The sequence below is a fragment of the Pteropus alecto genome, unplaced genomic scaffold (genome assembly GCF_000325575.1).
Source record: "Pteropus alecto unplaced genomic scaffold, ASM32557v1 scaffold461, whole genome shotgun sequence".
NCBI lineage: Eukaryota > Metazoa > Chordata > Mammalia > Chiroptera > Pteropodidae > Pteropus > Pteropus alecto.
Window position 1 is genome coordinate 741,249 of NW_006431079.1, and position 14,537 is coordinate 755,785.

General features: G+C 44.3%; 1 protein-coding gene across 1 annotated transcript in view; it reads right to left on the minus strand.

Moving 5' to 3' along the window:
• Positions 1-14,537, minus strand: part of TRIM66 (tripartite motif containing 66) — a 49,750-nt gene that overhangs the window by 25,649 nt on the left and 9,564 nt on the right. Inside the window, 4 exon segments of the mRNA XM_025038805.1 lie at positions 3-99; positions 1,525-1,628; positions 3,099-3,217; positions 12,328-12,389. Of these exon segments, the coding sequence (XP_024894573.1) occupies positions 3-99; positions 1,525-1,533 (106 nt within the window). The 5' untranslated portion in view covers positions 1,534-1,628; positions 3,099-3,217; positions 12,328-12,389.

Sequence of the window (14,537 nt, forward strand, 5' to 3'; positions counted from 1 at the left end):
GCCATGCCGGTGCTCCTCCGTGCAGGAGCTGCACAGCCAGCGGTTGCAGTAGGTACAGAGGATGTGTGCCGCCCTCTTCTCCTTGCACTCAGAGCAGTTCTGGAAGCAGAGAGTTCTGGAGTTACTGACAATATTCTTATTTGGGCCTGCCGCTATGTGTGGTAAATGCTCTAGGGACCGGGGTCCTGCAGGGCTGTTCCTTCCCTATCTGGGAGTGCAGTCAATTCCAGAATGCTGCCTGGGAGTGATGTGTGGGGGCCTGTGAAGGAAAGCACCCTTTGTGACTAAAAGAATAGTTGCCTCAGGGCTATTAACACTAGCGCTGTGCTGAAGATGAGGATACCCATATGAATAAGGCAAAGATCTCCTCTTAAGACACACACAGCCTCCATGGGGTGGCCACATTCAATGAGTAATAAAATGGAAGTAATAAAAGGAAGCAAAAGAGAGGTTTTGCTCAGTCGAGGTGAGGCTGGGAAAGATTTCTTAAAGAGGGGTGACATCTGAGTTGGATGTGGAATGATGAGTAGAAATTCACCAAGGAGACAAGGGAGGAAAATGAGAAAGCACAGGCAAAAGCACAAAGTTCAACATGCCAGCAGAGAGGACCAGGCTGCTGATGTGGGGTACACAGACAGATGACTGCATACAGCCAGGAGAAGGCAAGCACAGAGCAACTCTCAGAGCTGTGTTTCTACGACTGGGGCTGGCTGGGCCCAAGAGTACCCAGGCTTCTCCTAGTCCAAATGTTCATTCATTTGGTCAACAAATATCTTGTAAAGCTGATATAAAACATGAAGAAGAGATTTTGAAAAAATTAGCCTGTCTGTGCCTGAATAATACAAGCCACTAAACCAATACAGATTCTGACAGCTTTCTCCTCACACTGGCATCTGAAAAACCCACAGCAGGGGGAAAAAAAGAGGAGAAATATAAGTTTTACTAATTAAACTTTGAATTCCTTGAGGGTAGAGAACATAGGTCTCTGACTGCCCAGCACCCAGTACAGGGCCTAACACATGTAAAATATTCAATAAGAATTAGATACAGGAGCAAGTAAGTAAATCGACAAATGATTAAAATGTAGTGTCAAGGATACCCTAGTACAGAGAAGAACAGATGGGGAACCAGTCAGTAAGTGATGTGAAATTTCAGAAATTCAGGTAAAAGGTATTAATTAATTGTTAAATACAGGCAAGGCTGATGAACTCATTTAATCCAGCCTGGGGCATGAGTTCCAACTCAGGAGGGAGAAAAGAGGATATAAAACCTTAGTATTGCTATTTTTCAGTAGGAGCTGTAAAAGAGAAAAAGGACCTCATTTTGGCTTCTCTAGCTCGAATATTTTGATTCTCTTCTGGATAGAAGGATGGATGAATGTGTAGAAGGATGGATAGATGGATGGTTAGGCATATTGATAGAGGGGTAGTAAGTTGGACAGAGTGATGAATAGACAGGCTTATGGACAGGGGCACCACAAATTTCTAAAGAGCATCAGCTGCTTCTTTGCTTGTCCTGACTTACCCTGGCCATTTTGGACTGCCCAACAGAAAAGCAGTGCAGAAAAAAATGTTCAGTTACATCCCTGGTAAGGCACACTTGCTTACACCCAGGACAGAAGATGAACTCTGGGAGGGGGGAGAAAAGATAGCAAAGTCAGGGCAACATGGCAAATTATACATAAGGCCTAGGCATGAGGACTTCTAATACCCAGCACCAAGGTATGTGCCAACACCACTGTGCCAAAATGAACTGTGTGACGCCACAGCCTGCACTTACCATCTAGTTACTCGGAATATAACCATCCTATTAGGGGCCTGCAGTAGACCTCTTCACATCCTTGTCTTTGCCTGGTTGATCTTCTTTCCCATCCCACGAGCTGTGCTACTACAGACCAAACCCTGTTCTGGTTCTGATAGTCAAGTGCCTTCCTATTGCTCCCATTCCTCTTTCCACAGGCCTGAGAGTTACCCACCAGTTGGACACAGACACAGGAATGAGCACAGCTGAGATCAGCCAAACCCAGCCTAGCCCAAACTGTCAACCTATAGAATTAAAAATTAAATAAAGTTTAATTGTTGTTTTAATCATTAAGTTTTGGAGTGGTTTATTAGGCAGCAAAAGCTAACTAATATATCCTGGAAAATCAAAAACCAAAAACCAGACAAAGTAATAGTTTAATACTCTTCCTTCCCCTCACATCCCCCCACCCCCCGCAAAACAAACCTCCCCTAGTCTTCACAGAGCCAGGGACTTTAATGACAAAATTGGATCTGGAATCTCCTAGGTATTCTCCTGTCAAGAACAGTGGACAGAGGCAGAGAAGGATGCTCTCCACAGGAGGCATCATCCAGCAGAATTGGGTGACTGTTCCTCCCTTCCACTTGGCTTGCCCCGGGAAGACCCTTCTCATCTATCCCTAAGTCGGAAATGCTGCTCTAACCATTGAAAATAATTTCCACAACGCTTCCAACTCCCTGGTACCAGATGCCCACACATTAGTCATAGTAACATAGCCTCTTTAGCATCATGAAAAAAGAGAAATAACTGAATAGATCAGAGAAGGCCTCGTCACACATCTTCTACCTTCCTTAAAGGTCTAAATCCTCTGCTTGGTGCTCAAGCATATTTTCAAGCTGGCCTTGTCTCTCTCTAGTAACATCTCTAGCTTCATCCGCCACACACCCTATGTTCTTACAATGCCAAATATTTCTGCTATCACCTAAAATGTCGAACCTTCGCATAACTCTGCATTTGTGAAAGTGCTGTTCCCTCTCCCTGGAATACTTTCTTAATCCCCCCCTTTTCAGATAAACTCCTATTCATCCTTTCAAATCTGTTCCAAATGTTCTACCTTTGAGAAGCAGGATTAATTTCCCTCAGGATGAGTTAATTATTCCCTCTTCTGGGTTCCCACAGCACCCTGGACATCCTTCTAATATAACAAATGTCACATTGCATTCTAACTATCTGTTCACACGTCTGCATACAAAAAATAACCCACAATTGGTACTAAAAGATATTGCATGATTTTTAGTAAATTGGACAATTATGTTTCTTTGGGGTTTGGGTATTCCATGTGTATTCCCTGTACTCACAGCCACTGAAACTAGTAAGAAGCCATCTGGAAGTTCTCCGGGTGATGGGAAAAAAGCCAGCCCAGGATGACAGAGGAATCAGGTCTGATCCAGAGCAGAGGTGTGGTGGTTGGGAAAGACTGTGGATTGGAAGATATAGGTTTCAGTCCCAGGGCTGGCACTATCTGTGTAACCTCAGGTGAGTGATCTCCTTTCTTTGAATCTTACTTTCTACATGATGGCAATGGGAATAGCAGGGAAGTATGGATTATCTAACCCTCTTCCTCTGGCTACTGCAGCCCAGCTTCAGAAATATTCCCCTGGACAAGATGGAAAGGCACAGACTGCCTAACAGAGAGCTAGCTATCACCTTGTCAGCAAGTCAGGACATAGGCTGCGGCTGAGGGGAGGCCTGGATTTAAAGGCTCATCTGTCTGAAGAGGGGCTGCTGCAGTAGACATCAGAGATGGAGAATCACGGCAGAGTTGCTGTGGGAGATCCCAGGGAGGCCATGGGCCCAGAGTGGACACAGAGGACGTGTGTTCTCTTTGTGTCACAACAACCTGATCCCGAAATCCTTATCTTCCCTCAGAAAGTCCCTAATCTCATCAAGCTGTGTCAACCTTTAGCTTTTTTTTAAAGGAATTCTTCATTTTTCAATGAAAATATCAAAACAGTTTATTTTAAAAGACAACTGAAATACATAAACTCCTAGGGCTGTGGATCTATCTAAGATAACCAAATATTTACTGATAATATTTAACATCAATTTATTTATCAATACATATTTAAATCACATATTACAAAGAATATTATTTATATTGCTTTTTTCCTATATGAATTCTTCAAGCAACAGCCTTGTGCTTTTTTTTCATATACAGGACCATCAGTTCTGAGACATGCAGAGCCATGGCCCAAAGGCCACACAACCATCCCCAGAGGAGGTGGGGCTTCTGTTTCCAGAATGAAGAAGTCACTGCCACAGAGGTCCTCCTGGGGACCTAGGGACCTGGTACATGGACTCTGAAAGCCAAGGATGTTCAGTCCATCTGTCACAAGAGTGAACATTTCTGGTTCCCAGGAGGTGTGGGACAAATTACTCTCTTACCACCACTCCCTGTACCAGGTACTTTACATGTGCTATCTCATTTAATCATCAAACCATCTCTGAGAGGTAGGCATTATCCCCATTTCACAGTTGAAAAGACTGAGGCTCCAAGGAGCTGTCACCATCAAAGATTATACAAAGCAGGGGCAAGAACTACAACTGAAACTCAAGTCTCTGTCTCTAAAACCCAGTCTTTTCTATTATGCTATACTCCTAATTCAAATGTAAATAAACAAGGTAATTCTATTTTAATTAACTAAATAACTTGATTATAAGTAAAATGTTCCATAATCATAATCAGACTCTAATAATGGCTTGGAACTAGTTCTGAACCTGGGAATCCAGAAGCAATTGAAAGCCAGTCCTAGCTGTGCTTAAAGTTTTAAGAAATATGATCTTTGCAAAAAGGCAAGTGAAGCAGAGTTTTTCTGCCTGAAGAAAATAAATTGGGGCAGTTCCACTCTATAGACCGGTAGTTCTCAAATTTTTTTACATGTCTAAATCATCTGAGGCATTTTAAACATCCTGATGTCCAGTCCACGATTTCATATGAATTAAATCAATGTTTCAGGAGATGGGATCCAGGCATCAGAGTTTTTAAAAAGTCCCCAGATGATTAAAATATACAACCAAGCTTGAGGACCAGTGCCTTAGAAAGAGCCCCCCACCCCAGCCTATGGCTGAGCTTGATAGCTCTGTCCCCCGCATCATGCAGCTGGGAAAGGCAGGCTCATCCAGTTTTTAAAAGGTTCCAAAAAGTTTAAGACTCTGAATGCAGCTATGATGTATTTCCCCTCTGGCAGAGAGAAGGGCAGATGCCCAACATACAGAAGGGTATCCTGATACCTAGGTACTCCGGGGGTTGTGAGTGAGTTGGCAGACACATTTTTGCCTCCTCTAACTCCCGGTTCTACTGAAGGACCCACAAGCAGACTTAGGGTGCAGGCTGAGGTCTGACACTACAAGACTGGGGCCTAGAGAGTGTGCTGAGCCCATGACTTAGTGAGGCAGCAAGGGAGCGGGAGCAGACCGAGTAGTCTACCCTTCAGACATGAACAGCAGAGCCAAGGCTACCTGGGCCCCAGAGGGCTAGAGTGGGAGGGAAATCCCAGAAAGGTCTCAGAAAGAGACAGTTTAGCCCACCGGGTAGGAACACATATACCCCTGGCACATAAGCAACTCTGTGAGAGTTAGGAAGCCCTTCATTCTACAGCTCTTGAAACTTGCAGCTTGGGCCCAGCTCTGACTGCAGCAGAATGGTGGCATCCTCTGAAGCAGCCTCATGTTCCTCTGCCAGCTCTCACCTGTAGAACAAAAGCTGGACATACCTAGCTTTCAGACCTAGTTTTTTTCACTGCTCATCTAACCACTTTCCTCACCATAAAGATGGTGACATGGGGGCCCAGAGAGAGGGAGGAACTTAGCTAAAACCTGGAGAGCCCTTATAAATCATAGGTAGTACTTTGAACCACTGAGTAGTCCTTGATTACCTCTGTAGCCACAAGTAAGGCAGTCTACCTCCCTATGCCTCTATCAGACACTATACAAGGAGAAAAAAACATACTGGTTGTATCCTCTGGTGGGCTGGCCATCCTCATTAATCATTCATGTCCTCTCACCCAAAGGTAGTTCCAGGGTCCTGGACATCAGCTCAGGCCCCCACCACACAAACCCCTGAAGCCTCCTCTAGCCCATAGCTCAGAGCAGCACCACCTTTGAGAAACACGATGTACCCACTCCCCAGATGCCCCATCCCTGATAGAAAGACAGATTTTGATCCAAAAGTGACTGCTGCTCCTGCCCCTGGCTGCCAGCAGGCTTACCTGTGGCCCTTGATTAGAGCGACACCTGGGAGAGAAGTCAGAAGAGCGACAGGTGAGACCACCATAGGGACCAGTGGACAAGGCTTACCAAGCACCCAGGAACACCCACCCTGCATGCTGCAGCCAGCTGGGCCACAGAGCCTAAGCCTCAGGGAGCTGGGTACTGGGTGGGGTAGGGAGAGCAGCCTGGATCCTCTCCTCCTTTCTCTGATGCATCCTCAGCCAGGGCTGCATTTCTCCAGCTCACCTGTGATGCTGCTGCAAGAAAGGGCTTGGTTGACTCCTCCTGTTCCTGTTTATCTCGAAGGCTCTGCAGCAATTTTCCCAAACTGAACAGCAAGAGGAAGACCTCAAAGAGGCGACTCTCTTCCTAGCTGCATCTCCTTCCTAATCCTCTGGGTGCCTTGGAACAGAAGCTCAGAAGGAAGAAAACGAGATTTTCAACTTTCAGGAACTAGCTCTGTCGCTCTCTGCTCAGCTCAGGAGGCCATCACTCTCAGCCTTTTAGGACTCGATCCAAAAATCCTTCAGCCCTCCATGTTCCCCAAAATGACAATGTTCATGTGTGGCTGGAACCTGCCCCGATCCGGCAGCTCATTTAAATAGAGCTCATCAAAACAACAGTGTTGGTGGAGAAGTGAGTAGCTGCAGGGCCCGGGGGACCCCCTGTTTATACGTAGGAAGAATGATGCAATCTGGGTATCAAAATAGCAATCCAGAATGGAATAACAGGCTCACGCAGCAGCGGTGCCTGCACAGCCAGAGCTCAAGTTGACACACTCTGTCAGCCCCACACTGCTGCAGCACGCAGATGCCAGGCGCACACTCTCACCGCATCATTTTTAAAATCAGCAGGAGCCCGAGCTATCTCTCCATGCCCCCAGCACTGAAGGAGGGTGTGGGGAGGGGGGCCTTCGACAGACATTAAAATCTGTCTCCTACACTCACCTGCTCCTGCCACTTCACCTGAAGTCCTAATCCTGTGACGTCACAGTCAGTTGCCATAGTGACCAATTGTCCGTCACACGTGGAGGCTTAGGACTTCGGATGGAGAAGACACACATTTTATGATGCACAAAGGTCCTGGGAGGTATCCCTTGGTGGCTAACTCTATCCCCCAGGGGAAAACAGTCATATACGAGCAGAAAGAAAAAAGGGAAAGAAAAATGGGACTGAGCTGGAGGAAGAACATTAGGTTGGGGCAAGATTACAAGTGCAGAAAAATTTCAGAAGCGCAGAGGGGGAATGATAAGGAATGAACCTGGAAAGGAAAGACTGGCAGATGAGTAAGCTCCTGAAGCACCCTAAATGCTAAGCTGAGGAGCCTGACCTATATCTTAAGAGCAAAGGCAACCCAAAAAGTTTCTGAAGAGACAGATGTGGGCTTTATGGTTATTTTGATGGAGTGGAAACATGGGGGTCAGAAAGGAGGCTTGGGCAGTTGAATATTAATGGATCCTGAACGAAGGTAGAAATGGGAAAAAAAGGACAGAAGAGTTGTTTCAAAGAGAACTGATAGGATGTACCAAAAGAGGATGTTGGGGGAAACAGTGATGCGTGAAGAAAAAGGAGTCAAATGAATGGGCTTTCATGAACAGAGATAGGTAACAGGAGGGGGAAGGGAGCAGTGGCCAAACCCCATCTTACCTGTGTCCTACTTTCTCTGGCATCCATAGCCTCTTAAGATCAGAGCTGCCTTGCTGGACCAGTGATTCACAAATCTGGAGTGCCTGTTAGAAATTCCGAATGGACCAAATCTACATCTCTTAGGTGTGGGTGTGGGGCCAGGAATCTATATTTTTAGCAAGTTTCACAAATAATTCTTAGGCATCCAGACCAGCACTGGTTCAAGGGCTGGGAATCTAGAACCAATGGCCTGGACAACTGCAGTAGCCTCCTAGCAGGTCTTTCTGTACCCAGTCTTGTCTGCAATCATTCTTCTCACTGAGGCAAAATGACTTTTTAAAAATACAGATTTGATCAGATTTTACTGACTAAAAACATGCAATGGTTCTCCACTGTCTAGTGAATAGCTTAATCAAGACCCTTCATAACTTGGCCCTAAATTTCCTTTCCAAACAGAGTTCCTACTTCTCTCCTTCAAGCAATCCTATGTTTCAGCCCAAATTAACTTTCTTCTGTTCCTCCTGGCCTCACCTCCTCCTGGTGCCTCTTTCCTAACACTGTTCCCTACCTGCGATTCCCTGCCAGATTTTTCTGGCCTTGCCTAGCTCCTACACAGCTATTCCTACTTGATGCCACCCACAGATTCAAATCCACCCAATTTCCCCAAGCAGAGCCTAAAAAGGTGGTCAGAAAACTACAGCTCGCCTGTTTTTGTAAAGTTTTACTGGAGCAGAGTCATGCTCATTAATTTCCATATTGTTTATGATTGTTTTTGTGATGCAGTGGCAGAGCTGAGTAGTTGTGAGACAGCCTGTATGACCTGCAAAGCCAAAAACACTTATTATATAGCCCTTTATCGAAAAAGTCTGCTGACCCCTGGCCTAAAGCAACAGCTACTTAAATTGTTCTAGCTTCATCCTTTAGGGTTCAATTCTGGTAATGGGGATTCCTGCTTATTCCCAAGTCAATCCACATTTCTATATGCTCTAGTTCTGATAATTGGGTCATATTTGGACTGGGCTTTCAGTTTGGGGTAGGATGTAACAAGGAAAGGGCATTTCAGGAGGAGGGAACATCATAAACAGAGGATTACAGATGTCATAATGTGAGGTCTCTTGGGGAAAGATTGACAAAGCTAGGTCATATAGAGGAATGACAGGAAATGAGGCCCTAAAATTAGTGTGGGGTCAGATTGGGAAGAACCTTGAAAGCCATGGTAAGTTTCTGTTCTGAACTGCAAGCAATCGAGATATTTTCAGGTAGCTAGAAATGCAGGCCCAGAATAGGAGTGATCAGGGTGGAAACTAGAGGATTTGGGATAATAACCCATGGAGGCAACAGGTGAAGTGAGATCAGGCCAGGGGGATCCAAGAACTGTGGGGCAGAGCCAGGCGGCATATCCGAGCCAAGAGTCAGAATCTGGGCATGAGGGCCTGGTGACAGGCTGAGACTGGAGATGGAAGGTCTAAAGCCTTCAGAGCCTATGCTCCTAGAATCCATTCAACTGTGAAATAAGCATTCTGTGCCAAGAAAGTACCCACGGTGGAATGCAGAAGGCACAGGTAGGATGAATCTAGCCTTATCTTGTCTGATAGAGTAGTACCTCTATCTCTTTTCACTTCAAATTAAAAGAGACAATCCAAGGATTGATGTGCTGACATACTCCATGCAGAGCCACTGTCCCCATTTCCAACTGGGCCTGGACAGAGAGACAGTGGGAGAACCAAGGGCAGTATCTGACTCTAGGTCTGAAGTTCCTACTGGCTCTCAAGCCCAGGCAAGCCCTGGACTGACAAGCAAGGGACTGGATTTTTTTTTTTTTTTCTCCAGCCTTTCGCACTGACCGTCGCACGAGAGGCAGGTGGCCTGCTTGAGTGCGAAGGACAGGGCCAAAGAGGGAGTAAAAAGCCGGGGTTCGCATACATGCCGCGGGCACGTCTCGGCTAGCCCTTTCTAGACTACCGATGCCCCGTTTATTCAGTGAGGGGTTAAAGATAAGCTCTAAAGGTCTTTCCTACTCTCTGGCCTCTACAGCATTTACTATTACTGGTCTCCCTTGCATGAGAGAGTTCCAACAAACAAGAGGTTCCTTCAATACCTGTCCTTCAATCACAGCTACCTTGAAATCCCTCCCTCAGCAAATCCATTCCAGCTATAGCCTTCTGAGCAGTGCTGGCAGCAGCAAGCACATCCCCCAGAACATAGCCTGCCTCCTTCCTATTACCAGGGGAATTGCTCTCCCAGTAACAGGTACTGTTCTGAGGTGCAGTGTGCAACTCCCAGGACCCGAGAGAGCCAATTAAGGTGAGGAAATTGTTCGTGAACTATAAAGCTATCCTGCTGATAGGGCTCCAGAGCTCCAGCTTCTGCACCTGCTGCACACCCGGCTCAGCCCAGCTCAGTAGCTTCACCTCCACCTGGGAGACCTGGGTCACAGCCCACAACAGATCCCACAATGGTTGACACTGTTCAGTACCTGGAACAAGTAAACAGCAGTTGCCTTGCCTGCCAGGCTCCTGTAGGGGAGATCTCACCCCCCTTGCCTCCCACCCTCACTCCAGGCCATAGAGCCCCTCCAGCTAAGCTGCTCATTAAGACAAGCATCGTTTCCCTCTCTGACTCTGAGGTTGTAGCATCTTGCATCAGTTCCCTCTCTTTGGATCTTCCCAAAGCCCCAAGGCCTATCCACTGAGGGACAGATATTGCTCCCCCTTTCAGCATTTGTAATTTACAAGGGACATGCTGTCACCTGTCACTAGCTTTAGGAAGCATGAGGCTATGGTGGTTATCTGGTTTCCTTAGAGTTCTTCAAGTCCAGCCCTACAAGCCAGAGAAGACCCAGGATCACCCAGTCAGTTAGTGCCAGGGTTCAGACCGAGCCCCTGGGGCCATGACCAGGGCACTAGTCACATCTCAACTGCATTGCCTACATGGATAATGGGAAAAGTAAGATACTATACAAGTAGATTATGGAATTTAGATCTCAGAATCAAGGTTGCCCTGCTAGAATTTGCCTTTAGTAGATTTGAAGAGAAAGGCTAATGTTCCTTTTACTCACATAGAAAAGGAAATATCCAAATAATTGTCTTTTCTTTCCTAAAATAGGGGTCCCCAACCCCCAGGCCACGGACCAGTACCGGTCTGTGGCCTGTTAGGAACTGGGCTACACAGCAGGAGATGAGCAGCAAGTGAGTGAAGCTTCATCTGTATTTGCAGCCGCTCCCTAGAGCTAGCATCACAGCCTCGGCTCCACCTCAGATCATCAGGCATTAGATTCTCATAGGAGCACCAGTCCCTGGTACCAAAAAGGTTGGGACCGCTGCCCTAAAACAACAAATAAAGCCATAATGTGCAGTTTCAGCCAGTTCCCTCAGAGCTTCCTATATTTATTTAAAGTATCACTTTGGGACTCAATGGTCAACTTTCCAGATAGAATTTGACCTGAGACCATTTCAATTAGGCTTAAAAGCAAACAGTCTTAAGTAGGTATTCTTATTGCAGCTCCAGTCATCCCACTGCGTGGCTAAGCAACTGTGTGCTTAGCACACTCCTGCCTTTGTTCTGGACCCCCATCACTAGCTTATGAGAACCTTGCCCAGCTGGTCTCAGAGCCTGAGACCGATGTAGACCCATTTTCTAGTGTGGAGTCGCTGGGGAGAATCTCAGCTAGGCTGTAGCTGAATTAATTAAAGATTTGCACCTGACGGCTCAGGCTGCAGGGTTCGTTCTTTCCTCAGGATTCTCCATGGAGTCTCCCCATTCAGTTCAGTGATTCCAGGTGAGCGTGGACTCTCCATCTGAGCAAAGCTCTACAGTGCAGATCACAAGTTTTGAAAGCAGGTAAACTTGAATTTGACCTGACCTGACAGTAGCTATTAAACCTTAAACTTTACATAATCATAATACCTAGGTTTTTCATCTGTAAAATGGGAATAAAACCTACTTTACAGCGTTGCTGTGAAGTTTAGAAAAGATAATACAGGTACAAGTACCCAGTACAGTGTCTACCAACTAGTAGATGCTTGATAAATGTTTTGCACCTTGCAACTCGAGGAACAGAAAGCGGCAGTGTCACGAATGGAAAAAGTCTTCTTCTGGGCAAGTGTCATGGGAGATCCTTGTGGATTCGCTGATTAATTTGTTCAATAAATATTCACTTAAGACCCCCTATCTTGTGTTAGGTTCTGTGTTGAGCTGTGGGGTTGTAGACACAGTCCAGTTAAATGAGAAGATGCACAGCTCATGCCCTGCCCAGTGCCCCAAGGCAGGAGTGCAGGCCTGCGGAAGCCCCATTGAAGAATCAGAGCTGAAAATCAGTTGGACAAACCCTGAGACCAGGCACAGCCCCTCTTCCATTCAACACAGCAACTGCTCAGTGCTGCCCAGCAACCAGGAGAAATAAATTTATGGAAATGGACTAATCTCCATGCAGCGTGACCCCACCCCGCAGGAGGCACTAATGCTAGAGACCTATTTGTTCTTTAGCCTCTATGCATCTTCCCTGACACCCTTATGTGCTCTCACTTGTTACTTTTGAAAACCCCAGATTGACAGAAATAGGATAAGCCTTTTAGCAAGTCAGTGTTCTTCCTCTGCTGAATAAAGTGGCAGTGTTAAAAGCTCCCAAAGCATGGCTTCTCAAATTACAGACCAGAAATTTAAGTTCAGAGATTGGATATCTCACTAGACTTACCAGAGATGGGTGACAGCTCTGTTTTTCATCAGACAGCTCTTTTGGGTGCCATTCTTTTAGTCCTTCGGAAAACATTCAGTAAGCAACTTATATTCACCAGCCCTGGTGCATGAAGAACCTCCCAGAAGTATTGCTCCTTTGCCTGAACTTGAAATGATCTTCTCTTCACATCCCTGCCACACTGCATGATTATCATCTATCTGTTAAGGTATCTGACCTTCAATAGAATATGAGTTCCTTGAAAGCAAAGACGCTGTCTTTTCATCTCTGTACCCTAAATGCCATAAAGCCTCATACACAAAAGTCAATAGATACCTGTGAAGGAGACAGACCAAGAAATACCACACAGCAGAGTCCTAAAATCTCCAAGTAGTAAAGGAAGCTGATTTCACTCTTCACCTATCAATGCAAATATGGAAGGTAACAATGGTCTAGCCAGACCACAGGACATGCTAAAGGATATAAGATGCCACATAGTCAAGAAATTGCTTCTCTGGTTCCAAAACAAGCATATTCACATGTAACAATTTTTTTTCACTTCAGTTTCACAAGTTCTAAATAATAGGTTTTTTTCACAGGTCTTGGTCTCCTACTACATCCTTAGCATAGTATAGAGTGTTTTATGTGTATGTTCTCATTTAGTCTTCACAACAATCCTGAGTTTCAATTACTACTATCGTTATCCCTATTTTACTGGCAAGAAAACTTGCCCAAGCTACACAACTATTAAGCAGCAGGCAGATTAGGACTCACATTCTGATGCCCAGATATATTGACAGCAAAGTTCGTTTTTAGTCTTCATTACATTTAGAAAACTTGGCAACTGATAATTGTCATTAGCCCAAATTTAGTTTTCTGACTTTGAGTCAAACAAAGCCTTGAGACATGCATATTAGTTCATGTTAAATACCTAAGTGAAATCAAAGCTCTAAACATAAGAGCTAAAACAATAAAACTCTTAGAAGAAAACATAGGGTAAATGCTTCATGACCATGGATTTGGCAATGATTTCCCAGATATGACACCAAAAGCACAGGCAACAAAAGAAAAAATAGATAAGCCGGTCTTCATCAAAATTTAAAACTTTTACTCATCAAAGGACACTATCAACAGAACAAAAAGGCAATCCAAGGAACAGAGAATATATATGCAAATCATATATCTTATAAGGGTCTAGTATCCAGAATATATAAAGAACTCGTACAATTCAACAACAAAAAATCTGATTAAAAAATGGGAAAAACTATAACTATACCATTAAATGACAACTCCCCACTCCACTCTCACCTCAGCCCCTGGCAATTGCTATTCTACATTCTCTAAGAATTTGACTAACCTAGGTACCTCATGTAAGTAGAATCATAGAGGATTTGTTTTTTTGTGACTGGTTTATTTCATTTAGCATAATGTGCTCAAGATTCATTCATGTTGTAGCATGTGTCAGAATTTCCTTCCTTATTAAGGCTGAATAATATTCCATTGTATGTATATACCACATTTTGTTTATCCATTCATCTAGCGAAGGACATTAGGGTTGCTCCTACCTTTTGGCTATGACAAATAATACTGCTATGAACATGGGTATACAAATATTTCATTGAGTCCCCACTTTTAATTGTTTGGGGTAAATACTCAAAAGTGGAATTTCTAAATCATATGGTATTCTATTTTTAAATTATTTTTAGGAAATACCATACTGGTTTCCATAGAGGCTGCGCCATTTTATATTCCCACCAATAGCACACAAGAATCCTAATTTCTCCACATCTTCACTAACACTTATTATTTTCTATTCTTTTTTTTTTTTTAATAATAGCCATCTTAATGATGTGAACCGGTATTTCATTGTGGTTTTGATTTGCATTTCCCTAAAGATTAGTGATATTAAACATCTTTTCATGTGCTTATTGGCCATTGGTATATCTTGTTTGGAGAAATGTCTATTCAAGTCCTTTGCTACTTTTTAACTGGGTCATTTGGTTTTGTTATTGTTGAGATGTAGGAGTTCTTTATATGTTCCCAATACTGCTAGAACTTTTAAGACATACATAAGATTCACCACATTTATAAATTTAATTTATTAGATTTCTAAGAGTTCTTTAAGTAATTAGAAATGCTTATTTGCTAGACAATTTCATTACTTAAAAAGAAAATACACTTAATTTATAAAAGCAAATATTAACTGTTTGTAAATATATTCAAATATTATG